The sequence below is a fragment of the Girardinichthys multiradiatus genome, chromosome 22, assembly GCF_021462225.1.
Source record: "Girardinichthys multiradiatus isolate DD_20200921_A chromosome 22, DD_fGirMul_XY1, whole genome shotgun sequence".
NCBI classification, from domain to species: domain Eukaryota; kingdom Metazoa; phylum Chordata; class Actinopteri; order Cyprinodontiformes; family Goodeidae; genus Girardinichthys; species Girardinichthys multiradiatus.
Window position 1 is genome coordinate 29,893,632 of NC_061814.1, and position 27,401 is coordinate 29,921,032.

The following is a 27,401-nucleotide window of genomic DNA, read 5'->3' on the forward strand; positions in this document are numbered from 1 at the left end:
CTGGAGGGGGACATCGGCTGAGGTACTGCTGCCAGCAACTTAATGGTCACCTTATACAGATACTTGGCCCGGTCTTTCAGTGTATACCCTGTCTCTCCTAGACATAGCTACTGGCTGAGCTTCTACCTTGACTAACTGTATGTGCTCTCTTTCATACTCTAGACTTGAAAACTGGCTCATTCATCTGTTTAGCTGTCTTCCTCTCCTAGAAGAAGCCTCTAAAGGAGCCATAACCATTAATGTTTTACTTTTCTTTCCTATAGAAAGTACTACTGGATTAGCACTTCTTTGTTCTTTTTGTGTCTCTGGTCTGTTCTCTCAAACCCCCAGTCGGTCGTGGCAGATGGCTGCTCACACTGAGCCTGGTTCTGCTGGAGGGTTCTTCCTGTTAAAAGGGAGTTTTCCTCTCCACTGTCGCTTCATGCATGCTCAGTATGAGGGATTGCTGCAAAGTCAATATAAGCGAATGTCCACTGTTGCAACATGCTCATCCAGGAGGACTGAATGCTGCAAGTCACTGACTCTATGCAATATGCTGAGTTTCCTTAGACAGAAAACCTTTTAACCAATTTGGATAATAAACTGTATGATTTGATTGAAATGACTTTGTAAACTACCTTGAGATGACATTTATTGTGAAATGGAGCTATAGAAATAAAACTTAACTGAATTTAATTTAATTGATATTTTTCTCCTTCTCTTGTTGTACACAGTGCTTTAGATTAACAGCTCTCAACAGGATTCGTTTCAATGCAACAAGACAATTGGCATTAGGTTTTAGTTTTACACAAGATTGATATGAAGAAGATATTCAACTGTAGGTACTGTATACCAGTAAGCTTAAAGCAAAGGCGTGTTGAAAGCCAACAAGATTTCGCAGGGCAACAATGTGACATGACAATAAAATCTGGGCCCTTTCCACCCTGGACTGAAGTGATAAAACTTTAGGAAATCAAAGCCAGTGGTAGAACTGCCTGTTTGATGGTGTTTTAACTATTGAGGTGGAAAATGAGTGGGAAAATATGCATTACATTATCTGTCTTTGTCAAACATCAGAAGCTTCTCACAGCAGTAAATAGGGAGAACACCCGGTCCTCAAATGTGGCTATACAGCAAGGTGAGCACAGGTTGGGGACACATTTTTCACAGTTTAAAAAGTGTAACATTAGTAACATGGTTTCCCAGCAATTTTGCAGTTCATCTTAGTCTTCTAAATACTTTTACATTGTTGTTTTCTCACATTAAATAAGAGCAATTGTTTGACAATGAGGTTGCCTCATAAAACCACACCAGGCTTTAAAAAATAGGAATACACTCACATACTTTAATAGACTGCACCTGAACTGAAAAAAATGCCACTGCTCTTTTTACCTATTGAAGGCAAAATAAATCAAACGACCAATATGGTTTGGATTAGCATGTTCCCATGAAACCTTGCAATATTTCAAGGTGTTAGGAAATTTCTCATCTCGTGTTGTCTCTTTGCTCATTTGACATCCATATGTAAAAATCACAGCTTCCCTTGCCGATTACCTGCAGTGTGTGATCATCAAAGAGACTAATCTGGCATCAAACCCACATTGTAAATATTTCTGCCGTGTCCAAAATCTCCAGTACCACACTTATTGGCACCCCAACAACTATTTTATAATAACTGTTTGTTTTTATTTATTTAAGTTGTGTAAAAACTTGTAATTAGTAGTCTATAACTTTCTGTTTCACTGGGGATGTAATTATGGTGTCACAAAGAGGCCCATTTGTCTTTGCCTATTTTAAAAAATGGCAAACTAATAGAACATGGACTTGAGGTCTTCCAAAATCAAAAATTGGGTACAAGAATATAGCTTCACACCTCAACTTGCCAGATGCTGTCAGAACCATAATTTAAAATATTTAAAACAACTGGTATTGTGACAAACAAAGTTGGACAAGGACCCAAGTGTTCCCTAGTAAAACAAAAAGAAATCTCAGTTAAGCACTAATGAATGACATCTAGGATTCACTACGTTTCCACAGCATCCTTTACTCTTATCAATATGCTAATCTGTTGTTTGAGGTTTATGCCAGTAAAAAGCTTTTCTTGACCTACTAGCAAAAATGTAAAAATGTGGAGTTTGCTGACACTTTAACTGGGCTTGTGTGCTCTGGTCAGATGAGACTAAGACTGAGCAAATTTTCAAGGTGAGTCTGTCATAAATCCACCTTGCCCACATTAAAGAAATAAGAATGATAACAGAGTTCTGGTCATCTTTTTTTTTGGGTCTGGCATAAAACCAGATGAATATGTGGAAAAGCTTTTTATGCCCATTGTTATGTATGGTCCTTCAACCTAAGTCCTACAGAAAATCTGCAGGTTGAGCTGAAGTGCAAGAAAGTGGTGAGTAATGGGAGTTGTACAATGTGTACTAACCAATGTTGGTGACACAGGTAATGTAGTAAAACTAAAATTAACACATATTTTTTATGTGTGTGATACTATGCTAACACGAAAAGAAATAAAGTGTCTTTTTACCAACTTTTACACATCTGTACCACTGGTTCCAATAAGTAAGAATACTTTACATAAATATGCCCAAAAGTCCAAGATGCTTTTTTCAATTTCTAATAGCACATATTCCCATTTGTATATGTCAACACAATCTTATTCCAGATCTATAAGAACAAACCAACATGTCTAGCACCTGAGTAAAACAAACCTACCAAGGTTTAATTTAATGTGGCAACATTTTAAAATCTGTTTTCAGTGTCTGCTTTTAATCCATGTCTTATCAAATAAAACTGAATGTCCAGAAGAGCTGACATGGAGCAAGTTTGTTCTGACTGATTAAGTGTGCTTTAAACTGTCCAGATCGACATAGCCACTATATGGCTGTGGACCAAAGTTTCCATTTTCAGACTTGAAAATCTGAATATATCACTGCTGGGATGAAAAGTTGTCTCTGAATGGAGTTACACAGATGGATGTGCAGATTTAAAACATGTGCTTTGGGTCAAATACACGGCCAACTACACTCAGGGGTAATCATGCAGAAGTTGTGATTTTGCCTCATGTTTAAAAATGATTCAGGTGCAAATTCCCTTTCTCTAAGGCGTTCCAAACAAACCTATAAATAATTTTATTTGGTGTTTGGTGGATTTGGTGTTCTTTAAAAATACTGTATTACACACAATGAATCTGGCACTGGATTTCCCTGTGTTTGGTTTTTGTCCATCTTCCCATCAACTATAATCACCTTTCCTGTGCTTGCTGAAGAGAGCATCCACACATCATAATGCCACCACCTACATGTTTTAAATTGGGGATGTTTTGTTAAGGGTGATGTGCAAAATAGGTTTTTTGCCTGTAGGCTAACAAATTCCATCTTAGTCTACTCTGAGCAGAGCACATTTTTCACCATGTTTGCTTTGTAACTTTTTCATGAAGGTCAGTGTCCAACTAGTAATTGTGTTGTGAGATTAATGTTTTCCTTTCGCATGTGTGCTTAGGTAGGTTTGCTGCTGTGCCACACTGTTTTCATTTTCAGATGACTGAACAGGGCTTGGTGAGATGTTCAAGGCTGAGAGTATTGTTTTATATCATAACCCTTCTTTTACCGATTCACATTATTTCAGATCTGTCTGCTGTGTTCTTTGGTCTTGTTTATCAGTGTTTTCCAATCTCACTGTGTCACTGTCAATTTTTAAAATTGCATCATGATCACAAACTTTTCTGTGCTTAGTAGGTTGCAAAGATGTAATTAAATCTGACTTCTTTATCATAAAGACTGATTCAAATATGTAGAAAGCTTATTGATACCTCTGGTGTTGCAGGGTTGAAAGCCACGCTGAGTACTGTGTCTGAGTGTCTCTGAAGCTTGTGGAGGTAGGTGCTGCTACGGATATCGTACACATAGGCCTGAAATAAATGACACATCAACCAAAACATTAGCTATTACCACAGCTTCAAAAAGTAAAGTTGAGCACAGTGCCGGTCAGACGTTTACATACTGTTATGGACATCAAAGTCATTTTACTTTTCGACTTTCAATTATTTATTTGAGCCATTTTTTAAGATACTCAATAATATCAACATAAAACTTTAGAAATATTTGAAAATAAGAATTGGTTGCAAGATTAAATTTATTCCAGATTTTCTCTCATAATCTAAGGTAAACATACAGCCAACTATGCATATGCTCCGTAATGTTTGGTTAAATGTCCCTTGCCAAGTACCACAACCCTATTTCTGTAGCCACTACTGTTGTTGGCAGAAATAGTGGCATTCATTTAAATAAAATGGGTTCCTGGAACAGACTCAGCTTTTAAGTATGGCTCACAAATTTTAATAGGATTTAGGTTGGGGCTTTAGAAAGGCCATCTGGGAAGCTTAATGTAAGCCTTCCGAAACTAGTTTTGATCAGTGTTTAGGGTTATTATCCCATTGGAAAATCCAACTGAGTCCAACTCAGAACCATCTGAACCAAACCGCCATCCTAGGATGAAAGGATATTTATTACGATAGTAAGTAGCGACGCATACATCACCAATGATGATCATAACTGGGAGTCAGTTTTGCTGCCACTGGTATTGGTGTTTTGCATAAAATGGATGTGATACTGAGGACTGCGTCCAAATTCTTCAACATCACCTCAAGTCAGGAGCTAGCCAGTTTCTATATTCAGTAAGTGAAACAAGAGTCATGTGTTTTAAAAAAAAAATAGTTTTATTAAATGTTTTCAATTATCAGTTTAGTATCATAAATGATCATAAAATAAGGTGGGTGAACATAATACCTACCATACAAATGTAATTAATTAAGACCATATCAAAATCATATTCCATAAGCATTTTGACTTAAAACTTTTGTAAAAGTGTAAAACAATCTAAGGCAGTCCTTTAAGAGTGGTCCTGTCCTTTTCGTCCATGATTGCTTTTTGAAATATTATGTAAGTATAAATGTATCTGGCTTATAGATGTCTCAGGGTAGCCACAAATAAATACTCCGCATCACACTACAAATACTCTCCCAGTTTCCAGGAAACTTTGGAAATGTGCAATCTTAACAGAGATGCTCTAAATGTCCATGCTATGCTGAATCCCCATAATTAATAACATCAAGCAGAATGGATACATTATTTGACTGCTTTCCACAAATACATACACCAGAAGAGAGATTGGTAAATAAAGGGGACTCTGTCTTCTGAAAGTAAGGGTAAGACAGGGTCTGGAAAGGTAATTAAACAGCTCTGCTTATGTATGAATGCTCTATTTGATATGCAATGCTTTAAATGCAGATAAAAAATGGCTAGCATAAATGATCATCATCCTAAATGGACACAAGTGACAATAATACCACAGTCTTGACAAAGTTAAGTTCTACTGTAACAGTTTGAATGTGTGCAACTAAGTCCAGTAGCCAAATATGAAAAATCTGGGGTGCTGCAAAAGATTTGGCTTCCAGACAGGAAACGTAAAGTCTGGAAAAGAAAAAAATAAAAGGTTTTGACAATGAGGACGATCAGAGAGGGTGCAGGCTGAGTAGAAGTGAAGGAGAAAGGACATAATTGTACAGTTGAGACCTTAAAGAGGACTGAATTGGAGGAGAAGGTTTTGAAGTCTACATTTAAATCAGAATTAACCAGTGGAGATACCTATGAAGGGCCATGATGTGGAGGTTTAGGTCTACAGCATTTGGCTAACATCACTCTGTGTTGTAGCTGCTCATTACATTATGTTCACTGCAATAACTTCAAGTAAGAAATTAATGAGTGTTTAAAACCTTCTTAAGCATTGTGATGTGAGACTGGTTGGCAAAACATGAATGCATATACACAAATCAAATGTAATAAGAAAACACAAACAGCTAAAATGAGAGTGCTAATGCTGTTAACATACACTATTCAGATAGGAAGACCAGCATCCTTTGAGAAGCTAGTATTATGCTACATCATTAACATGATAATTAACTAATTTCACCAAGCTGGTCAGAATGGGGAATTATCACTCTCCCCTACTGGAAAATAATACTTTTACATTTCATTCGAGAATATAATTTTGTTGTATATTGACAGCAAAGGACTAAAATTAATGGATGCAGCATTTGAATGTATCTAATATGTTTTGCATGTCCCTCGCATGACAAATGAGTTTTTCCTACCCTGGCAGTACACCAGCTGGCTTTCAAATCACATATTCACTTTGCCTCAGCCAGAGGAAATAAATAAAACCGGGAGCTAAACCATAACATGTTCTGTTGTTCAAATCAAAAACATTATTATTTCCAGAAGAATTGTTTAACAGCTTTGACAATATTATAACTGAACAAAATCAGACATTGTCACTTCTAACTCTTTTATGTTGAGATGTTCTTGATGTGCATTCATATAACTTAACAAGTCAACCATCAATAATTTTTGGTTCTTCCCAGTTTACAAAACCTTGATTAGACTTTTCAAGTGTAATTAAATCCCTCTTCTCTTCTGTATAAACCCCATTTGCATCAATAGCAAATGGTTTAACATTTTCCAGAATTGAAGAGCAATAATTTTAGGAATGGAAATTAACTTTTGGAGCATACAGGACAAGTATTTGATGTTCCAAAGGAAAAAGGAGTACAGGGATCAGAATGATTATGGTCTGGTAAAGAAAACAAACAACTCCAAGAATGGATCAAGAGTGGTGTCACTTTTCCTCATCGTTTCTGTGCAGCATACCGTACAAATCAGGTGGATTAAAGTTCCAAATCACAGATTTAAGGTGACATTTGGTAAGCCCAACATATAAAAAGGCACTTCAGATTACAAAGTAGTGGGCATATTATGCAAATATATTTATTGTATGTAAAGCACTATTAATTACTCCGTGCCATACAAATAAACAGTGTGCAATGTCCTAATTTGCATATGATAAACCTGTCTTCAGAAAACTAGTTCTATTTAGGTTTTATTTAGCATAGAGAAATTAAAACCATTATTTGCTGAACATTCATCATATTACATGTTCTGCTTTAATTTCATGATTGCAATGAAATATAAAAAATACAGTTTAAATGACTTGTATGGCAGGTTTCGTTGTCCGATGAGCTAACCTCTCCCTCCTACTTCCCTTTGTCTAAGAGGATTGCTCAATCCAGCTCTCCATCCAATGGGTCCAGACTTCCCTAAACCTGAAAGAGTCATGAAAATAAAGAAAACTCTTTGAATGAGAAGGTGTGTCCAAACTTTTGGTCTTTACTGTAAATGAGGTTGATTCAGGACTTCCAGAAGCCTGAAACTTAGAGCAATCAGCTGTTCACCGATCAAGTTCACTTCTGTTGTCTGGATAAAAAGGCTTTAGATGAAATCAGATTCTTAATCTTGAGGCACAGTCCTTCCAGGGCACACGAGTTGATCCTCTTTTAATGCAGTCGATCAGCTGGGCTGCGTCTCTGTTCCTTTTCCATCTGAGCTTCTTTTCTCCATCCAATCTTGTTCGCTGGTCTTCTGTGAGGAAACAACCGCAGTTCCTTTTTTTGGCATTGCTTTTATGGTGTCGATGCTCTCACTGGTCAGCCCTTCGTTAGGCTTCTCAGTTATTGCGCAACATACTTTTGCCCAGTACGTTATTGCTCAATACTTAGTCATGGTCATCGTGACTTTATGGTGCTGTTTTTCGGCTTTGGAGATGCCAGTAATAGCCACGCAGCTGGCTGTAGACTCCTTCTCCTTTCCTAGCTCTGGTCTTCAAAAGATTCTCTGTCAGCATGCAGCTGGCTCTCGTCACTCCTAGTCATCCTACATTTCTCTCCCTAATCTGCTCAGTTTTAAACTTTACACAGTATTACACATTCCATTCTCAGCTTTCTGCATTTACTTTAAAACACAGTTTTAAAACCATCACTTCATTCTTTTTATTCATACATCATAACTGATCAACATTATATCTCTTTCATATATAGCTGATTGAGAATTTCAAACCTTAATGTTTTTTACTTTAATTATCAGTTCTTAACCATATTTCAATCATACATCTTTTAACTTGATAATCAAAGATTACTAATTTCATTTAATACTTGTAAAAGAATGGACAATCATTATACGTCATTTCTTTGGATACACTTGCTCATATTTCTGCAAAAGATAATAGACAGATAATATGTGGCTCCACACAGGCCCCTCCAGTCTTTCAGTCCCAGAATATGAGAATATGCTTGTTTTCACTCTATACTGCTTCAACTGTGTATTTTAATAATTATTGCATGGATTACACAAAAGGATATTTATTGAAATTGTAATGGATTTACCTGCGAGCAGTTAATAAATGTTGCATGGATTACATGGAAAGATCTCACCACATTTTGACACTGGCATCAACCAAATTAGAGTTTAAAACAAAACATACAGCCAAGAATGCTGCTTTGGACAAATGTTTAGGCACTGCTGATAAAAATACAAGCATTTTATGTAGCACAAACTCACATTTAATAACTCTGAAAAGTCCAACCTGAGTACATTTATTCATCTGTTTCATTTAACTATTGTTTTTAAAGAGTTTTTTGGAGGAACTAGTGGGTTTAATGTTTTTTATTTGAAAATCGGCAGACAGGTAGCGGCGTGAAGAGAGAAGGAAGACATGCAGCACAATTTGCCAAAAAAAAAAAGATTTTTATTCCAGAAATGTGGGCTTAACAAAAAATATGATAAATACCTGCTTAAAGGTTAACGTAAAGGTAATTCTAATTTATTGAATATGACTATTATATAAGAATTTTCCCCACTTAGTAAACAGACTCAAATTAAAGTTTTTTTCTATTTTTTCCAATATGAGATTATGAGACTGTAATAAGAGATAATCTGTTATTGTTTTTATACATCATTATGACTCACACATTTATCCTCCGAGCCACAGGCGATGAACCTGCCGCAGGGTGAAATGGCTGAGGAGCATGGGTGGCAGCGATTCACATGGTTCTCATAGCGGCGCACACACCTGGGTTAGAGATACACACAGTAATCCAAAGTTTACATCAAAACTGAAGTAAGTCAGAGCTTGAATATTTACCTTGTTTTGTTCAACATACCGGTACTCATTCCACTAAACGTGGAAGATTAATATTTGTCACACTTTTCCTCTTTCAATCAATGTATTTTGATTAAACATAAAGAAATCTTGACCTGTTTGTAAAGACAGGCTAACATCAAAAACAGAAACCAATGCCCTATAGTGCACAAAAGACAAATTTAACTCAGCAACTTCACATTTTGCAGATATCTTCAGCTGCTGAGCACAAAGAGTTTAGCATGACTCAGGTCTAAATGCAGGAAACAGGGAAAAGTCAACTATGAATGGGTCCCTTGTGCAACTTTTGGACTATTTAATTTGTTCTGCAGCAGCATGTAATGTCTTCACAATGCCATAATACCATCAACAACTGGCTAACCTAGGAATCCTATACAGGATGGCAGGGCTGCATTTTAATAGGATTTGGCCAGAGCATGTTTTTGACATAAACATGTTAGTGTTATTAAGCTTTTCTAAAAGTAGGTCATATTCACTTGTGTCCATTAAGAAATTTGATACATGCATTAGCCACAAAGTATGAAAATAAACGTTGAGAGCTGAAAACCAAGGATTTGTCAGAATACTGATTCAGCTTAAGAGCAGTTTTTTTCTTCTTTTTTTAATTTATCAAAAAACGAACCTTATAAGAGCCTTACTTTATTTATTAGGATGTTTCCCAAATTTGGTAAATGTGTCTTTGAAATTTAAGCACTCACTATGTTCCTGTGTAAGTCTTTACATCTTGTAATATTAAGTATTGTACTAAAAGTAATGCACAAATGAAAATGGTTTGTGGACAATCAGATAAGAAAAGAACTGATGACAATTCAGCTTTAAAAGGGCAAAATCCAATGACCAAGAAAGATGATTTTATATTTTTCTATTTGTGCTTAAACAATTTTCCCTTGTGTTTACATATTTGCCTAGAGTTGTGTGTATTCACAGACCAAGTGCAACATTTTAAACAAACATGATGAAGCACCAATATTTCATTTAAACATTGAGATCAGCAATAGCTCTACCAAAACTTGTCACCGACACACCTTATTAAAATAGCTTCAACAGATAAGGGTTAAAGCTTATTTGATTTTCTAGGTCAAAATGTGGCTGGAACGGTTCAGAAGGAAAGGTGCTGACATGAGGTCCACAAAGCCACATTCTCCATGTTGTGTGAGTGTTGATTATATGGAATTTTCCTGATGACTAACACAGACTGCAATAGTGGCTGTTGTTCTTCTAAGTAGAAGCCTAAGTTATAACTGAATCCACCTTCTCAGTGTCAGTCATCGAGGTAATCTATAGATGCAAATCTGCAGAAAGACAGCTTTTTGGTCAGTATTCGAACTTTAATATTGTATAATTTGGAATTATTTAGTGAATGTATTTTTAATATTTTAATTATTCACAGAATAATACATATTCTCCTCCAAACCATTATCAGTTATTTGTCTTCATATTCAGAATCTGAGTGACTTCAAACTTGTTTTATGCCTGTGCATGAACTGTACAGTGAAGCACCTTAGATATCAGCATAAAATTGGAGAGGAAGAAGCAGGACAAAGTCAGTGGTTCTAAGAAGTTAAAATGTCCTCTGCAAGATGTGCAAAAGGCCTTGAATAAAGTCATATTTACAGGTCCTTCTCGAAATATTAGCATATTGTGATAAAGTTCATTATTTTCCATAATGTCATGATGAAAATTTAACATTCATATATTTTAGATTCATTGCACACTAACTGAAATATTTCAGGTCTTTATTGTCTTAATAAGGATGATTTTGGCATACAGCTCATGAAAACCCAAAATTCCTGTCACAAAATTAGCATATTTCATCCGACCAATAAAAGAAAAGTGTTTTTAATACAAAAAACGTCAACCTTCAAATAATCGTGTACAGTTATGCACTCAATACTTGGTCGGGAATCCTTTTGCAGAAATTACTGCTTCAATGCGGCGTGGCATGGAGGCAATCAGCCTGTGGCACTGCTGAGGTCTTATGGAGGCCCAGGATGCTTCGATAGCGGCCTTTAGCTCATCCATAGTGTTGGGTCTTGAGTCTCTCAACGTTCTCTTCACAATATCCCACAGATTTTCTATGGGGTTCAGGTCAGGAGAGTTGGCAGGCCAATTGAGCACAGTGATACCATGGTCAGTAAACCATTTACCAGTGGTTTTGACACTGTGAGCAGGTGCCGGGTCGTGCTGAAAAATGAAATCTTCATCTCCATAAAGCTTTTCAGCAGATGGAAGCATGAAGTGCTCCAAAATCTCCTGATAGCTAGCTGCATTGACCCTGCCCTTGATAAAACACAGTGGACCAACACCAGCAGCTGACACGGCACCCCAGACCATCACTGACTGTGGGTACTTGACACTGGACTTCTGGCATTTTGGCATTTCCTTCTCCCCAGTCTTCCTCCAAACTCTGGCACCTTGATTTCCGAATGACATGCAGAATTTGCTTTCCTCCGAAAAAAGTACTTTGGACACACTTTTTCCTTCCCACAGACTTCCCACTGAGGTGCCTTGATACAGCACTCTGGGAACAGCCTATTCGTTCAGAAATTTCTTTCTGTGTCTTACCCTCTTGCTTGAGGGTGTCAATAGTGGCCTTCTGGACAGCAGTCAGGTCGGCAGTCTTACCCATGATTGGGGTTTTGAGTGATGAACCAGGCTGGGAGTTTTAAAGGCCTCAGGAATCTTTTGCAGGTGTTTAGAGTTAACTCGTTGATTCAGATGATTAGGTTCATAGCTCGTTTAGAGACCCTTTTAATGATATGCTAATTTTGTGAGATAGGAATTTTGGGTTTTCATGAGCTGTATGCCAAAATCATCCGTATTAAGACAATAAAAAACCTGAAATATTTCAGTTAGTGTGCAATGAATATAAAATATATGAATGTTAAATTTTCATCATGACATTATGGAAAATAATGAACTTTATCACAATATGCTAATATTTTGAGAAAGGACCTGTATACTGTATTGGAAATATTTATTATATATTTATTATATATATAAATATTATGAATTTATGAAGTGCTTTTTAAAGCACCAAAAGCATTTTACACTGGAGCCACCTTCACCCTTCCAATCACAAACACACACACACACACACACACACATATTCATACACCGATACGCAGATCGATCGGTAGTCAATTGGGGTTAAGTGCCTTGCTCAGGTGCATATGGACATGCGGCAGGAAGAAGCTGGAATCAAATCCACAACTTTTGGATTGCTAGGCGACTACTCTTTCCACTGAGACTCAATAAGATCTCACAGATTTTATGGTTTTTGGAAACAAGCTAACAACTTATCCCCCAGCATAAATCTTTCACCTGAGGTTTATTAGCATCCTAAGTAGATCTGAACATAAAGATTAAAAACATAGTTTTGGAGCATCAATCCTTTCCCATATTTACAAAGTATACATGTTGTTTTTGCAGTGTGTGTATTGGGATAACAGGCATAGAATTAACATTGTTGTAAATGAGCTGATGAGTAAATCTTCATCAGCACAGACAGAGCGTCTGCATAGCTTAGCGTAAAGTAAGCAGTCCTATTGTTAGGTCTTGGCTGTTACATTTGCATATCACTTTAGTAAATTCCATAGCAGTTGTTTGCACATATATGTGGTATTAACAGTGTTATTTAAAGTCATGACACTCATGCTGCAGAACTAATTTGGCATCTTCAAAAACTATGTCGCAGTCTGTCTTGGCTGTTGATCAAATTCTGCAAATGAAGATGTTATAATTATTTTCTTAAACTCCACATCTTCCTGTGCGACTGAAACGCAAGGACGATATGTGATAGTGTGATAGGGGTATAACAATGATTCTTTCTGAAAGCTCCTTTAATGTCCTCTCACTGTCTGTGGTGGGTCCTTGTCACAGTTCCAGTTATTTTTTACTTTTTGATGCTCTTACTGTAGAAACAGGCAAGTTTAGACATGTAGCAATTTTGCAGATCTGCCTTGAATGTTCTCTTGTCTTCCCCATTCTAAAGAGTGGATAAGAGAAATGGACCTTTGAATCATATATTTATACTCCAGCATAGCAGAAAGTCATAGACTATTAATTTAAAGTTTCTCAACAGGATTGTCTTCTTACTAAATAAATGTACAAAATTTAAAGGTTGTTTTGTTTATAAATATTTTATTGTAAGATTAAGCTACTGTGATAAGAAACAAATTTAGTTTTAGTCATCCTTACCAGGGCTGCCAACACCCATATGTGTCTCTATAAAAAGTGAATTACAGGGTAAGCTGTGCCACATAATGACTATATTCATCATCATAACTGTTGGTTTTGGACACAAGTGATTACAATTTCTTCAGAAGACCTCAGCAATCATAAACTGTATCCCTCACACTAAACTCATCTTATATCTTGCATTCTTGTCTCCATGTTAGTTAAATTTACATACCACTTAGAAAACTCTAAAGCCCTGTTTCACCCAAGAATTCTTCTAATTTTTCAATAATATAATAGTTTACAAGTAGAGACTATAATATTTTTAGCTGTAATAGGAAGCAGGTAAAGGCTATTCAATACTTGTAATGGTAATAGCTGAAATACCATCAATTCTCTTCAGTTTCTTCATTGCAAACCTTTAAAAACATTCATTCATCTTCTATACTGCATATTCCATAGTGGGTCACAGGGGAGCTGGTGCCTATCTCCAGCAGTCTATGGGCAAGAGGCAGGGTACACCATGGACCAGTCACGAATCCATCGCAGGGCAACATTGAGACATACAACCATGCACAGTCATTCATACCTAAGAGCAATTTAGCAAGACCAATCAACCTAACGGTCATGTTTTTAGACTGTGGGTACTGTTGGAGTACCCGGTGAGAACCCATGCATGCACTTGGAGAACATGCAAACTCCATGCTGAAAGAACCCCAGGCAGGAGTCAAACCCAGGACCTTCTTGCTGCAAGGCAACAGTGCTACCAACTGCGCCACCGTGTAGTCCTCATTTAAAAACATTCATAACAAATAAACATTTATAAACTGACTTAACCTCTCCAGTTAGTTGGAAACTCATAAAACAAAACCTTTAATATAGTGCAGGTATAACTACAGGGGTTGGACAATGAAATTGGAACACCTGGTTTTAGACCACAATAATTTATTAGTATGGTGTAGGGCCTCCTTTTGCGGCCAATACAGCATCAATTCATCTTGGGAATGACATATACAAGTCCTGCACAGTGGTCAGAGGGATTTTAAGCCATTCTTCTTGCAGGATAGTGGCCAGGTCACTACGTGATACTGGTGGACGAAAACGTTTCCTGACTTGCTCCTCCAAAACACCCCAAAATGGCTCAATAATATTTAGATCTGGTGACTGTGCAGGCCATGGGAGATGTTCAACTTCACTTTCATGCTCATCAAACCAATCTTTCACCAGTCTTGCTGTGTGTATTGGTGCATTGTCATCCTGATACACGGCACCACCTTCAGGATACAATGTTTGAACCACTGGATGCACATGGTCCTCAAGAATCGATCAGTAGTCCTTGGCAGTGACGCGCCCATCTAGCACAAGTATTGGGCGAAGGGAATGCCATGATATGGCAGCCCAAACCATCACTGATCCACCCCTATGCTTCACTCTGGGCACGCAACAGTCTGGGTGGTATGCTTCTTTGGGGCTTCTCCACACCGTAACTCTCCCGGATGTGGGGAAAACAATAAAGGTGGACTCATCAGAGAACAATACATGTTTCAAATTGTCCACAGCCCAAGATTTGCGCTCCTTGCACCATTGAAACCGACCTTTGGCATTGCCATGAGTGACCAAAGGTTTGGCTATAGCAGCCCGACCGTGTATATTGACCCTGTGGAGCTCCCGACAGACAGTTCTGGTGGAAACAGGAGAGTTGAGGTGCACATTTAATTCTGCCGTGATTTGGGCAGCCGTGGTTTTATGTTTTTTGGATACAATCCGGGTTAGCACCCGAACATCCCTTTCAGACAGCTTCCTCTTGGGTCCACAGTTAATCCTGTTGGATGTGGTTCGTCCTTCTTGGTGGTATGCTGACATTACCCTGGATACCGTGGCTCGTGATACATCACAAAGACTTGCTGTCTTGTTTCACAGATGCGCCAGCAAGACGTGCACCAACAATTTGTCCTCTTTTGAACTCTGGTATGTCACCCATAATGTTGTGTGCATTTCAATATTTTGAGCAAAACTGTGCTCTTACCCTGCTAATTGAACCTTCACACTCTGCTCTTACTGATGCAATGTGCAATCAATGAAGACTGGCTACCAGGCTGGTCCAATTTAGTCATGAAACCTCCCACACTAAAATGACAGGTGTTTCAGTTTCATTGTCCAACCCCTGTATGTTGATTGTTGGAAAAGTGGAAACATTGGCAAAACATAACATATAATCAAAGCTGATTCTTCTCATATGTAAATGCTTAGTAAGTTAGGTTTATTTACATAGCGCCTTTTACAGATAAAAATCACAAAGTGCCTCAAAAAGAGACAAACATAAACCTTAAAACACAATAAAATTAAAACATAGTTAACAAGAGCAATAGCAAAAAAAAATATATATATACAGTACAGACCAAAGGTTTGGATACACCTTCTCATTCAAAGAGTTTTCTTTATTTTCATGACTATGAATATTGTAGCTTCACACTGAAGGCATCAAAACTATAAATTAACACATGTGGAATTATATACTGAACAAAAAAGTGTGAAACAACTGAAAATATGTCTTATATTCTAGGTTCTTCAAAGTAGCCACCTTTTGCTTTGATTATTGTTCCGCACACTCTTGGCATTCTGTTGATGAGCTTCAAGAGGTAGGAGGAAGCTCATTTCAGCCGCTTGTATCCATATATATATGTATATATATATATATATATGTGACAACTGAGATGGACAGAGCCACAGCCGCCCTATAGAAGGCACCCCGATATATAAAATCATCTGCAGGGAGATACTTAACAATACAGTTGTAGAAACTAGGAGTTGACTGAGAAACTAGGTGCAAATATTCGTCAGATAGTAGGTTTTGACAGTGTCTGGGATGCAGAATTTGATATGAGAGCACCCTCAGACATGGAAAAATGCAAAACTTAAAAATGTCTTTTTTTTGGCCAAAAAGAACATTCAGATATCCAAAAAGGTTTAGATAAATCATTTATCTTACAAGGACATCTCTGAAGCAGAGCCAAAAAATTATATCCTCAGTCATTAACTTTGGAAATTGAATGCTTGCCAATTCAAGCATCAAGTAAGGAATGTCTGTGATAGAAAAATGATTATTCAATTTGAATATGAGGTAATTTTTACTCTAAAGAATAGAAAATGGAAAACTCTCCTCCAGAAAAACTAATGTTCGATTACTGACATTTATCTAATAAGGTAGACATTTAACACAGGTTTGACTGCTCTTCTTATGTTGCTGTATACTGGTGACTACATAATTCAGAGTTTTGAACATGGTTTCCTTCCTGAAAAGCTTGAAGTAACAGAAGTATTGTTGAACATAAAACAGTAAAAGTTATAGTAAAGCTGTGGTTGGTTTAGTTTTACAAAAACGTTGCTGTCTTACAGAAAACATATTTATACAAACCTCATTGTGCGAAGGTCCCACATCTTAACACCATCTGTAAGTGCACTGGTGAGGAATAAGTTGTATGACTCTGGAGCCTGTGAGGTGAATGTGGAGCCCTTTGAAAAATACAAAATAAATAAGACAAAAGATGCTTAAAAAAACAGCTTTTAATAAAAAACTAACAAAACTTCAAAGACTCGCATTAAATGTTAAAACAGAAGACAATGTTTCAAGTCATTGCATGCATCACAATAGTCAAAGATACCTTGAATAAATGCAAAAAGTCGTTTTCAATTGCTGACTTCTTTAATTAGGGGAAAACAAATATCCAAACCAGCTTGGGTCTATGTCAAAAAGTCCTTGTCCCCAAAGCCTAATAACTAGTTGTACCATGCTTGGTAACAACAACTGCCATTAAGCATTTGTGATAACTTGCAATGAGATTTTTAGATCACTGTGGAGAAATCTCATCCACTGTTCTTTCTAAAAATCCTTTAATTCATAATAGAGGGTTTTCACACATGAACAACTTTTTTACGGTAATGCCACATCATCTAAAATGAATTTAAGTCTGGACTTTGATCAAGCCACTTGAAACCATTGGATGTCTTTTAGCCATTTAGAGGTGGCCTTGGTCATCGCCCTGCTTAATAACCCAAGTGTGCTTGAGCCTAAGGTCACCTAAGGTCACACACTGATGGCTAGGCACCTTTTTTCTGGTAGGGAAAAGGGTACATCAGTTCTGGGAAGTCATTCAGGTCATGAAAGAGCAAGGCATGCCCAGACCACCACAGTACCTCCGCCATGTTTGAGTGTTGGTATGATCTTTCGCTGAAATGCAGTACTAGTTTTATTCCTAATGTAACACGACGAACACACCTTCAAAACAAGGTCCACTTTTGTCTCATAAATCCACAGAGTATTTTCCCACAAGTCTTGGGGATCATCCAGAGGTGGATGCAATTTTTTCTCAGTTTTTCTTACTGATGAATCATGAACACTGAACTTAACTGAGGAAAGTGAGGCTTGCAGGCCTTTATATATTCTTTAGGTTCCTTTGTGACCGCCTGGATGAAACAATGCATTTTTGGAAAAAATATGGTAAGCCAGACACTCCTAGGAAGGTTCACCACTGTTCCATGTTTTCTCGATTTTTGGATATTGGCTCTCATTGTGGTTCCCTGGAGGCTCTAGGCATCAAAAAAAACTTTGTAACCCTTTCCACACAATTAGATATCAATAACGTTTTTTTCTACAGGGCTACGATGGTTTTATTAGCTTTGGTTTAAAAACTGTTTTTGTATTTATTCAGGTTATCTTAAACTTTGGTTAATGATCTGAAAAGTTTAAGGGTGACAAAAAAAATGGAAACAGAAGAAATCTGTAGTAGGGGAAATACTTTTTCACAGCACTGAATACCACTATTTGTATTATTTCTTTTAACAAATTTGAGAACCATTTATTATTTTTATTATTATTATTATAAAATGGTTAATATGGACACCCTAGGTATGAGGTCGATGATCGACTTGGTGGTTGTGTCTTGGACACTCGGGTGAAGAGAGGGGCTCAGCTGTCCACCTGGATGTGAGTTGGATTCGCTGGTATTATATAGCTATTCTGGCAAACTGTCCGGTGCCTGAGGAGACGGATGCAGTGCTTCACCGACACTATTACTGACCCTAATGGGCGGTGGAAGGAGTACTTCAAGGATCTCCTCAGTCCTACCATCATGCCTTTCCTGGAATCAGAGACTGGGGACTTGGAGTTGAACTCGTTCATCACCCAGGATGAAGTCACCGAGGTTTTCAAAAAGCTCCACGGAGGCAAGCCTTCGGGGGTGACCCAAGGGTGTGTTCCAACTACAGGGGGATCACACTCCTCAGCTTCCCTAGTAAGACCTATGCCAGGGTGTTGGAGAGGAGAGTCTGGCCGAGAGTCGAACCTTTGCTTCAGGAGGAGCAGTGTGGTTTTTGTCCCGGCCATGGAAAACTGGACCAGCCCTTCAGCCGCTACAGAGTGCTGAAGGGTTAATAGGAGTTTACCCAACTGGTCCACATGTGTTTTGTTGACCTGGAGTAGGCATTCAACCGTGTCCCTCGTGGTGCCCTGTAGAGTCGGGAGCCCTTTATTAGGGGCCATCCGATCTCTGTAGAAGCAGAGCAGGAGTTTGGTTTCGCATTGCCTGCACAAAGTCAGACCTGTTCCCGGTGCATGTTGAACTCCTATGTACAAATCAACACAGAGTATAGGAACCTGGAAACTAGAAACAAAAACAATTGTGTCCCCCAATCTGGACCTGAGTATTCTTGGAACCACAAGTAGACTTGTGAGTGAAAGGCTCTAGCAGGATGATAGGAAGTAATGAGAGCTTTTATGTTAGACTGAGCTAGGTCATTGAGGGCTTCATAAGTAATGAGTAGGGTTTTGAATTGAATTCTTAGATAAATAGACAGTAAGTGAAGAAAAGCCAACACAGGGATTTCTCAGTGGTGTATGCGTCAGTACATTGGCTTTACATTGTCTTATTGTCTTTTGAGAGTCTTATTTCCGATCAGAAACAAACTTCTTGGTTGAATGAAAACAAGTTTAGGTCTAAATCTGACAGCGATGTGAATAATTTTGGGCTTAACTGTATGCACAGAATAAAAACGTGACAAAGAACGTGAGCAAGAAAGAAAGAGTGCAACTGTGGGGGTGCTCTTTGTTTTAATTTCCATTAAGAGTGTAAAAAAGCAGTTTGAGACTGCATTTCCAGTTCCATGTTCCAAGAAGTTCTCCGGTCTGATATGTTCCAGATTTCAAAAAAGGAGGCAATGGATATTTCAAGACGGAAAAGCTGTTTCTGAAGAGACAGTTTTTGACGTTTGGACTGCCCAGGGACAAAAAAGCAGGAGGGGAGGGAAGTATGATGTTATGTGTGCTGTGTCCAGCATCCAGGCAGGGGCAATCCCTCTGATCTGCTGCAACTAACCCCAAACCATCCAAAGGCCCTCAGGGTCTTAGGCAGAGAAGTCCTTGTTGATGCATTAGCCAAGCTGAAACAACACACCGCAGGCTTTCCATGGAGTGTTGCACACAAAAGATGTGATGACAAAGAACATGCACATTTGGGTTAAAGGAGTATGGTCAGCTGGGCAAGAGTCAATAGGAGCTGAATGAGTTAATTCAAGCCAATAGCGGGAGTTAATGCAGCTAATACAGGCTGTCCCAGGTGTCCAGCATGCAGGGCAAAAACATGCAGAAGTTACTTCAATCAAGGTTCACTGAGTACAGGCCTCTCTCACAAACAAGTTATATAAAAACTGTGAATGAGCCAATGTTTACATACTTTTATGAAAAAAATTGTTAGAATACTACTGGCAAACAATATATTTAAACAGTGCCTTGCTAAATAAATACTTCTTAAACTTGAAAGAGTCTTGTAAAAGTATCCCTTTCACATTTTGTCATGTTGCAACCACAAGAAAATATGCATTTTATTTGCATTTTATTTGAAAAATAATCCACACTATTGTGAAGTGGAAGAACATCTATAGATAGTTTGAGAACATATTTACCAATAAAAAATGTGTCCCCTTTACTATGATAAATCTAAACAAGATTCAACCAGATTAATCTAATAAATTAATAGAGTCAAGCTGAGTGTAATTTCATTTCAATAAAATCTATCTGTTCTGTGAAAAATGCACTGCACTGTTCATAGACAGTCACCATGCAATCTGACTGAGCTTTCACTACTTTGCAAAGAAGAATAGGGACAATTTTCAGTCTCTACGTGTGCAATGCTGGTAGAGACAAACAAGAGGAGTGCCAGCAAAAGACGGTTAACTCGGGGTGGCTGAATACAAATGCATGCCACTGTGTACGGATTTTTATTTGTAAGCTCTTTAATGAATACAGATACAGTGAAAGGCAAATTGATATGTGCAAAATCTGCCTGTCAAATGTCAGAAAACGTGGTCCATAGACAGTCATGTAAGAGTAAGGCCACATCATGGAACAGTCTTGTGGACCAGCTTTTCTCCAAGGCCATCAACCCAAGCCGGACTGTCCTCCTGCCGTCACAATTGACAACGTTAATCCTGATACAGCCGTAACTTACATTCAAGAGGAATTATACTAATGATTTTGCGTCCTGTCTGGCTGTCATGGAAACTTTTGGTTAACCACAACATTTTTTAATGATTACCTTTTGCATTCAAGCTAACACTTTTATTTCCTCAAAGACAATCTGTGCCTTACGTAACTCACATAAAAAAGTAGCCGATGATGTCTTATGTAACCCGGTGACATCTGCCAAATAACAGACCCTTCAGCAGTAAGATGGAAGATAGGGCTTACACTGCTTATAGATGCCAAATCAAGCAAATTCTTCACTCTGTGGGTTTGGTCCACAAGCAATTTAGTCTGTGTGTGAAGCGATGAAATGTCTCAGTCTCTATGCGTTCACAAGGATTTAGGTTTTCTATAAGACTGGATCAAACTATAACTGACAAAATCTCTATTAAGTACATCTAAGAAAAATCACAAAAAAGCATATAGCATGGATGTGTTTCTTTATACGTATTTTAACTCAAATCTCATTAAAACTAAAAAATACTATTTTTATTAGGTGCTATTACAGAAATGGGCTGTGTGAAATGAAAGTGTACAAACCCCTGTTAGACATTGCTAAGTAATTTTAAAAGTTATTCCACATTTATGGGGACATTTATTCTGTAGCATTCAACTGAAAAACTAACAAATCAGCTACAAGGAGAAAAACAAAAACATGCAATAACCCAGGAGCAAAAGTGTGCACACCCTTATACCAAAACTTTAAAGTTATTTAATTCAGTTTCAGCATCCGGTCATCTTTGGTGGTGGTATATCAGCCTCCCAAATCTTGACAATATTTGCTCACTCAAGCTTGCACAAGATGTCCAGATGTGTCTGATTGTCCACAGCACTGTTCAAGTAATCCTACAAATTTACCATCAAATTTAGTTGTGGATCTTCAATTTTCTAGCAGACAACCAATAGCTTTGGGCAAAATCTGTATTTGGAAGTACTCATAATTTTATTTACCTTGACCACAATCTAAGTTCCATCTCAAGAAAAGTAAGCACAGAGCATGATGTCCAGAGCCCAGAGCTGTCACCACTAGCTTTCTCTGTCGGTATGGTTCTCTTTTAGTGATGTGCTGGAATATTGTTGTGCCAAACCTACTGAATTTTAGCCAAAGGTTCAAATGTTTTTTTGGAAGACAATAATTGTGTTTTGCAACCCTAAACCTTAACCAAACATGAGGAGTACACAGGAAACTGTTTTCACATGTAGAATGCAACCAGTACTAACTAGAAGTTTCTATCGCTCCTTTAGTGATGTTGTCAGCATCTTAGTAGCCTGCCTGACAAGCTTCAGACTAATGCAACTGTTTCTATTGAACCTGCTATCCCTCATTTCTTCCAATCATTTATGAGTCTTAGTTTTCCCTTAGTAATTCTATATAATGTTTTTTGCATCCTTCTTCTGACTGATACCTTTGTACAATGAGATACCTTTTATCCTCTGTAACCTCTCTTCAAACTCTGGCTTTTGATGATATGCGGAAAGTCCTACTAGGACAGAAGGACAGCACAACTTTATTTGAGTTTACTACATTGTATTTAGAAGCAAATCTTGAACTTAAACTATAAATACACTCAAAAGATTGGAAGATAAGTATATTTAGCAAGCACCTTCTATTACTTACATTTTTTTTTTTGGGAACTGACATGTGTGGCAGGGTTGCAAAAGGAACATGTGCCAAATTATCTATGCCATAAATGGTATTTGTATATAGAGATTGTATAAAAGACATTTCAGTGTTTGACATGAATTATTTAGTTAGTCACATTTAAAAGCCTCACCTTGTTCTGTGTGATGCAATGGATAGCTCTGCTGTGGGCATCAGGCAGCACAGAGCCAACTGCACCTTTGTTCATGTCTAGAACTTGAATGGACCGATCTGAACAACACACCAGTACAATGTCTGAAAAAACATAACTGTCAAGAAAAGATATGGTCAAATAAAAAAAAAATCTTTGTGGTAGTATAACATAATTATACAACAAAAATTAGTATTAGAGATGCACCAATCGATTGGCCAATTATTTTGTCATTGGTTCTGCTCTGTGAACGGCAGATTAAATACAGAAAAATGGCATTTGGAAGAAGTTTTTTTTTCCTTAAACTAGCTGCTCTGCAGGCATTTTACTTAGTTTTTCTATATTACCACTTTTAAAACATCAAAATACTGACATGAAAAACATGCCACTAAAGTTCTCCTTTTTTGTGTGTTTCTGTGTCATACATGTGGATCAATTGAAAGGGTTTTTGTAATTTGAGAGTATGTTGTTTTACTTGTTTGAAAAATGTGCAAAAAGCCATCTTTGACTATATGTTCTTAGCATCAAAATATGTTATTACCTATCAGTGTACATGCATTTTTACCTAGAGTTCATTTGGGAAAGCACTATGATATAAAATTGTTTCTGATAGGAACAAACCCATTTCCGTTCAAGTTCTGTGTAGTGGATTTACTGCAGTAATTAAAGGTGCTATAAAGACTAACAAGGGACTGGAATGCAGACGTTCCTGAAAAAAATAAATAATCTAAAGACACCTAAATGGTAAAATCTGCAGTGGAAGCCCTTAAGCTATGTGAAAAGTCTTTATGAGATTGTTGTGGTTTACAAAGAAGTTTTCAGACCAGATACTCTGAGAAAACATGGATAGACTCACTCAGTCAGCAACAATGTGGTCTTACCCTTCCACTTCCTGCTGCCAGAGCTACAAAAATCTAAAAAGGATACATGAGATGAAATCATTGACGGCAGATAAGGCTGTGATGTCTGAGGCTGATGGCGTTAAGCAACTTGCCAGTTTGATGACACTCCGCTGCTTATATCTAACAAGAAAATAATCAGTTGCATAACTTCATGACAAAAGTAAATTCATGACAAAAGTAACATAAATTAATATCATGACATATTTTCTATAGTCCTATTCATAAATAGCCATAAGAAACAATATACTTATTTTATGTTGTCCATAATTCTGATGTATTTGCCTTCCAAACAAATCCTGAGTTTGCAGTAAGCACCTGAGCAGTTGTGTCTTAATGAGTGTCTGCGGTAGAACTAAAAATGCCAACCTCTTCCTTGCAATGAAGCCCGGTTATTAAATAGGTTGTAAAAGCCTATAAATCTATCATCTTCTCTACTGTACTCGTCTACTGGATTATATGTTACTACAGTGATTAACATGGGGAGTTCCTAATGCAACTATATTTGCAATTTGTAAAAATGTCTCGTGTTGTCTGCCAAGAGTAAAATCCAAAAAGAATACTTTAATCCCAACAGATGGTAAAAACAGCTTACAAGATATTGCAGCTATATTTCTTTTTTGTCTTTAGATACACAGTGATCTGTGTTGGTAACAATATCCCTTTTAATTTTTTCATATTTTGTGAAATAACAACCACAAATTTCTCTGCTGTTTAGTAGTATTTTAGGAAATAGACGAACACAACGTAGCTGTTAATTGTAAAGTATAAGTAAAGTGATATGTGGTTTTCTTGTGTTTTTAGCACCCCAACCTAATAGTTTCTGGAACCACATTTGGCTACAATTACAGCTGGAAGTCCTTCAATGTATGCCTCAACCAGCTTTGCACATCTAGACCCTGAAATATTTAGAAGAACATGTTTCGCCATAGTTCTTTGCAAAGCCGCTCAAGCTCTGTCAGACTGGACAGTGTCTTCGACCATCAGTTTTTTAGGTATTGCCCCAAATTCTCAATTAGATCTAGGCCATTGTAACACATGAGTATGGTTTGATATAAACAATTCATTGTAGTCCTAGGTGTGTTCAGGGTATGGCCAAAAAAAAAAGTGTTTCACTAGACATGGTTAATTTACTATCACACACTTTACTTTGAATGAAGACTAAAGACCAACTTTTTGCAGAACAACGTCCTTCGCATATTTGTGTCCCTACATAGAATGTGACTGCAGAGGGAAATTCTGTTTGGTTTCTTTCAACAATTCAACAATTGTCCTGTCAACCGATTATCCTACCTGAGCTGCTGATCTCTGTAGCTCCTCCAGAGATACCATGGGCCTCCTGACTGTGTTTTTGATTCATGCTGTGTTTGCCTGGCCTGTCATTTCAGGTTGACGGCTACATTTTTGCAGACTTACAGTAGGGCCATACTGAAAAATGTCCTTTGTACACAGGTGAACTCCATTTACTAATTAGGTTACTTTTGAAGGCAATGGGTTGCGCAGAATTTTATTTCGGGCTAAACGAGTAAAGGGGGCTGAATACCAATGTATGGCACATTTCTTAGATCATTTGTTGCAAAATTATTTTAAAACAAGATATAATTTTCTTTCCCCTTCCAAATTATAGAATACTTTGTGTTGGTCATTTACATAAAGTACCAATAAAACACATTTAGGTTTAGGGATGTAAAGTGACAAAATGCAAAAAAGTTAAAGGGTTGTGAATACTTTTGTAAGTCACTGTGTGTTTGTGAGCAGTGTAAAAAATAATACTTACCTTTTTATGTCAACACGAGTGAGGTCCAAGTTATATAGGTACAAGTACACAGAAGGTCCAGATGTTAGAAGTATAAATTTGTCTAGGTAATAAAACAGAGCACCTCTAATGGGTTTGGAGAACATATCGCCACCCTGATGGAAGGATAGAGAAGATAGATAAATATCACACCAATATCTTTACTGCGATATTAAACTGTAAATCAAATAAAAACAGCCCTAAGGATAAAGAAGTCATGTTTTGTTTTTTCTCAAATGACAGATATTTCAAGGTAAATGAGATATTTTAATCCTTAAAGGAACAGAAAGTTAAAGTAAAAGAGATAAAGTCTGGCATGTTTATAAAAGCAGAACTTGGTATGTTATATAAACTTTTCTTATCTTTAAATCAAATTTCTGTACTTAAATCTAAACAAGCAAAACTTTTAAATGTAATAAAATCAGGACATGGTTATTGAGGGTATTCCTCAATAAATTCTGATCATGTTGGTTTTCATGGTGTAATGTATAATGTCATGCTTTGTGTTAAACTTCCTGACCCACATGCATAATCACAAGAAGAACAAAGTTATAAGGTCAGTTATTTTTATTTACAAACAGGAATGAACAATATGCTCTGAAGCCTCGGTGATGTCTGGAAAGAAAAAGAGGGGTTAGTTGAGGCGGGGAGAAATCACAATAAGTTCCATCACGGTGCAATAGTTTACTACTCTGGGGTTTGAAGTTGAGCTTGTTGGGGAGGCTAAGATCCCCGTGTTTTGTTTGGTGGCTGGTTCCAAATGTATTTAGTCCGTTTCTTTGCAGGTTGGAGATTTTGTACCAAAGATGGCTTGTGGATTCTCAAAACATTGAAGAGTGGACAGCATGAGGGAAGCCAGGACACCATTGGTGAATTCCAGAGGTAAGCAGTTAGCAGAGGCAGTCCAGGACCAGAGAAGAGACATCAACATGGGAGCACAGAGAGACGAGGGACGTAAGCTCAGCAGGGGAAAAATCTCAGAGCAAATTTTGATCACAAAAAAGCAGAAAACAGATATGAATCTAGGGGAGAGTTTCTTGGAAGAAGATTTTAGATCAATATCCCTGGTAGGAAGTCAGACTGGCTGACCGGGAGAGTATTGTGGAGTGGGAGATTGTTTTCTATCGGCCAAGGGGCGGTTCTGCTCACAGGTGCAATTAAAAGCTGCTCAGGTGTTCTTCCAGGTGTGGGGAATATTTTTTATTAGCATCCATGTGTTTATTGTGTTTAACACATATTAGAGGATTCGGTAATTCTTTTAAGGTTAAAGGAGAAAAGAAAATCAAAATGCAGCACTCTACATATGTACTTGTGACCTCTGGGGTTTTGCATGGGGTTCTACTGGGTGCAAAAGACTTACCTAAGAAGAACCCCCCCAAAGATGTCCTGGAAGGAGATGTCTGTTCCAACTGAATCCAATGTGGTGGCCATATATAGAGTTGTTTTTTCCCAAGGAATGTGAAATCTCAGGAAGCATTGGGGGTGCTTGGTTTTGGGGCCTTCTGTTATCAGAATGCAGTGGAGTCCAAAAACATACTTTACCAACAGGTGGGCAGTTTCCAACAAAGAGGGGAGTTTCTTAGAAGGAAAAAGACATGCTTTGAATGACATGCTTTTGCAGAAAAAAATCAATCAATGACAGAATATTACTAAAACCCCTTGACATGGGCAACCCCATGACAGAGTTTAGAGCTATATTAGACCAGGAGCGTTTCAGCACGACCAAAAGTTGGAGCAGACCTTGGAGGCGTTGGTTATGTGAGATTATTCCGAGCGTAAATATGACAGTCTAGGGCATACTCCTTTACGTCCCTGTTTAGAGATGGCAACCAAAATAAACATCTGATCAGAACTAGGTTCCGACTCACACCTAGATGACAGGAGAACTGTGTCATGTGAGCCCAATGAATGAGGCGTGAACATTCAGAAATGATTATGTTCAATCTGACAAAAAACAAAGACCAACATGACTATCTCGTGGTAAAGGCATTCAGCCTCCTGGAGGTAGGCCGGATTTTTATGGTATGTCCAAACCACTATGGGATGATCTGCCCCCTTCAGCTAGTGGCACCATTCCTAAAAGGCTAATTTAACAGTCAAAAGTTCAGGAGCCCACATTGTAGTTTCTCTCTGGTGGGGTGAGACAGCGGCTTCCTCCCACAGTCCAAAAACATGACTTTTAG

The 27,401-nt window shown here is 37.7% G+C and overlaps 1 protein-coding gene across 2 annotated transcripts in view; it reads right to left on the minus strand.

Moving 5' to 3' along the window:
* Positions 1-27,401, minus strand: part of wdr27 (WD repeat domain 27) — a 74,313-nt gene that overhangs the window by 10,452 nt on the left and 36,460 nt on the right. For both annotated transcript variants that reach the window (XM_047352507.1, XM_047352506.1), the window contains exons 18-23: positions 25,201-25,334; positions 23,452-23,546; positions 22,507-22,628; positions 16,631-16,728; positions 8,844-8,946; positions 3,797-3,895 (exon numbers count right to left, since the gene is read on the minus strand). In XM_047352507.1, coding sequence (XP_047208463.1) covers positions 3,797-3,895; positions 8,844-8,946; positions 16,631-16,728; positions 22,507-22,628; positions 23,452-23,546; positions 25,201-25,334 — 651 coding nt within the window. The remainder of the gene's footprint in view (positions 1-3,796; positions 3,896-8,843; positions 8,947-16,630; positions 16,729-22,506; positions 22,629-23,451; positions 23,547-25,200; positions 25,335-27,401) is intronic.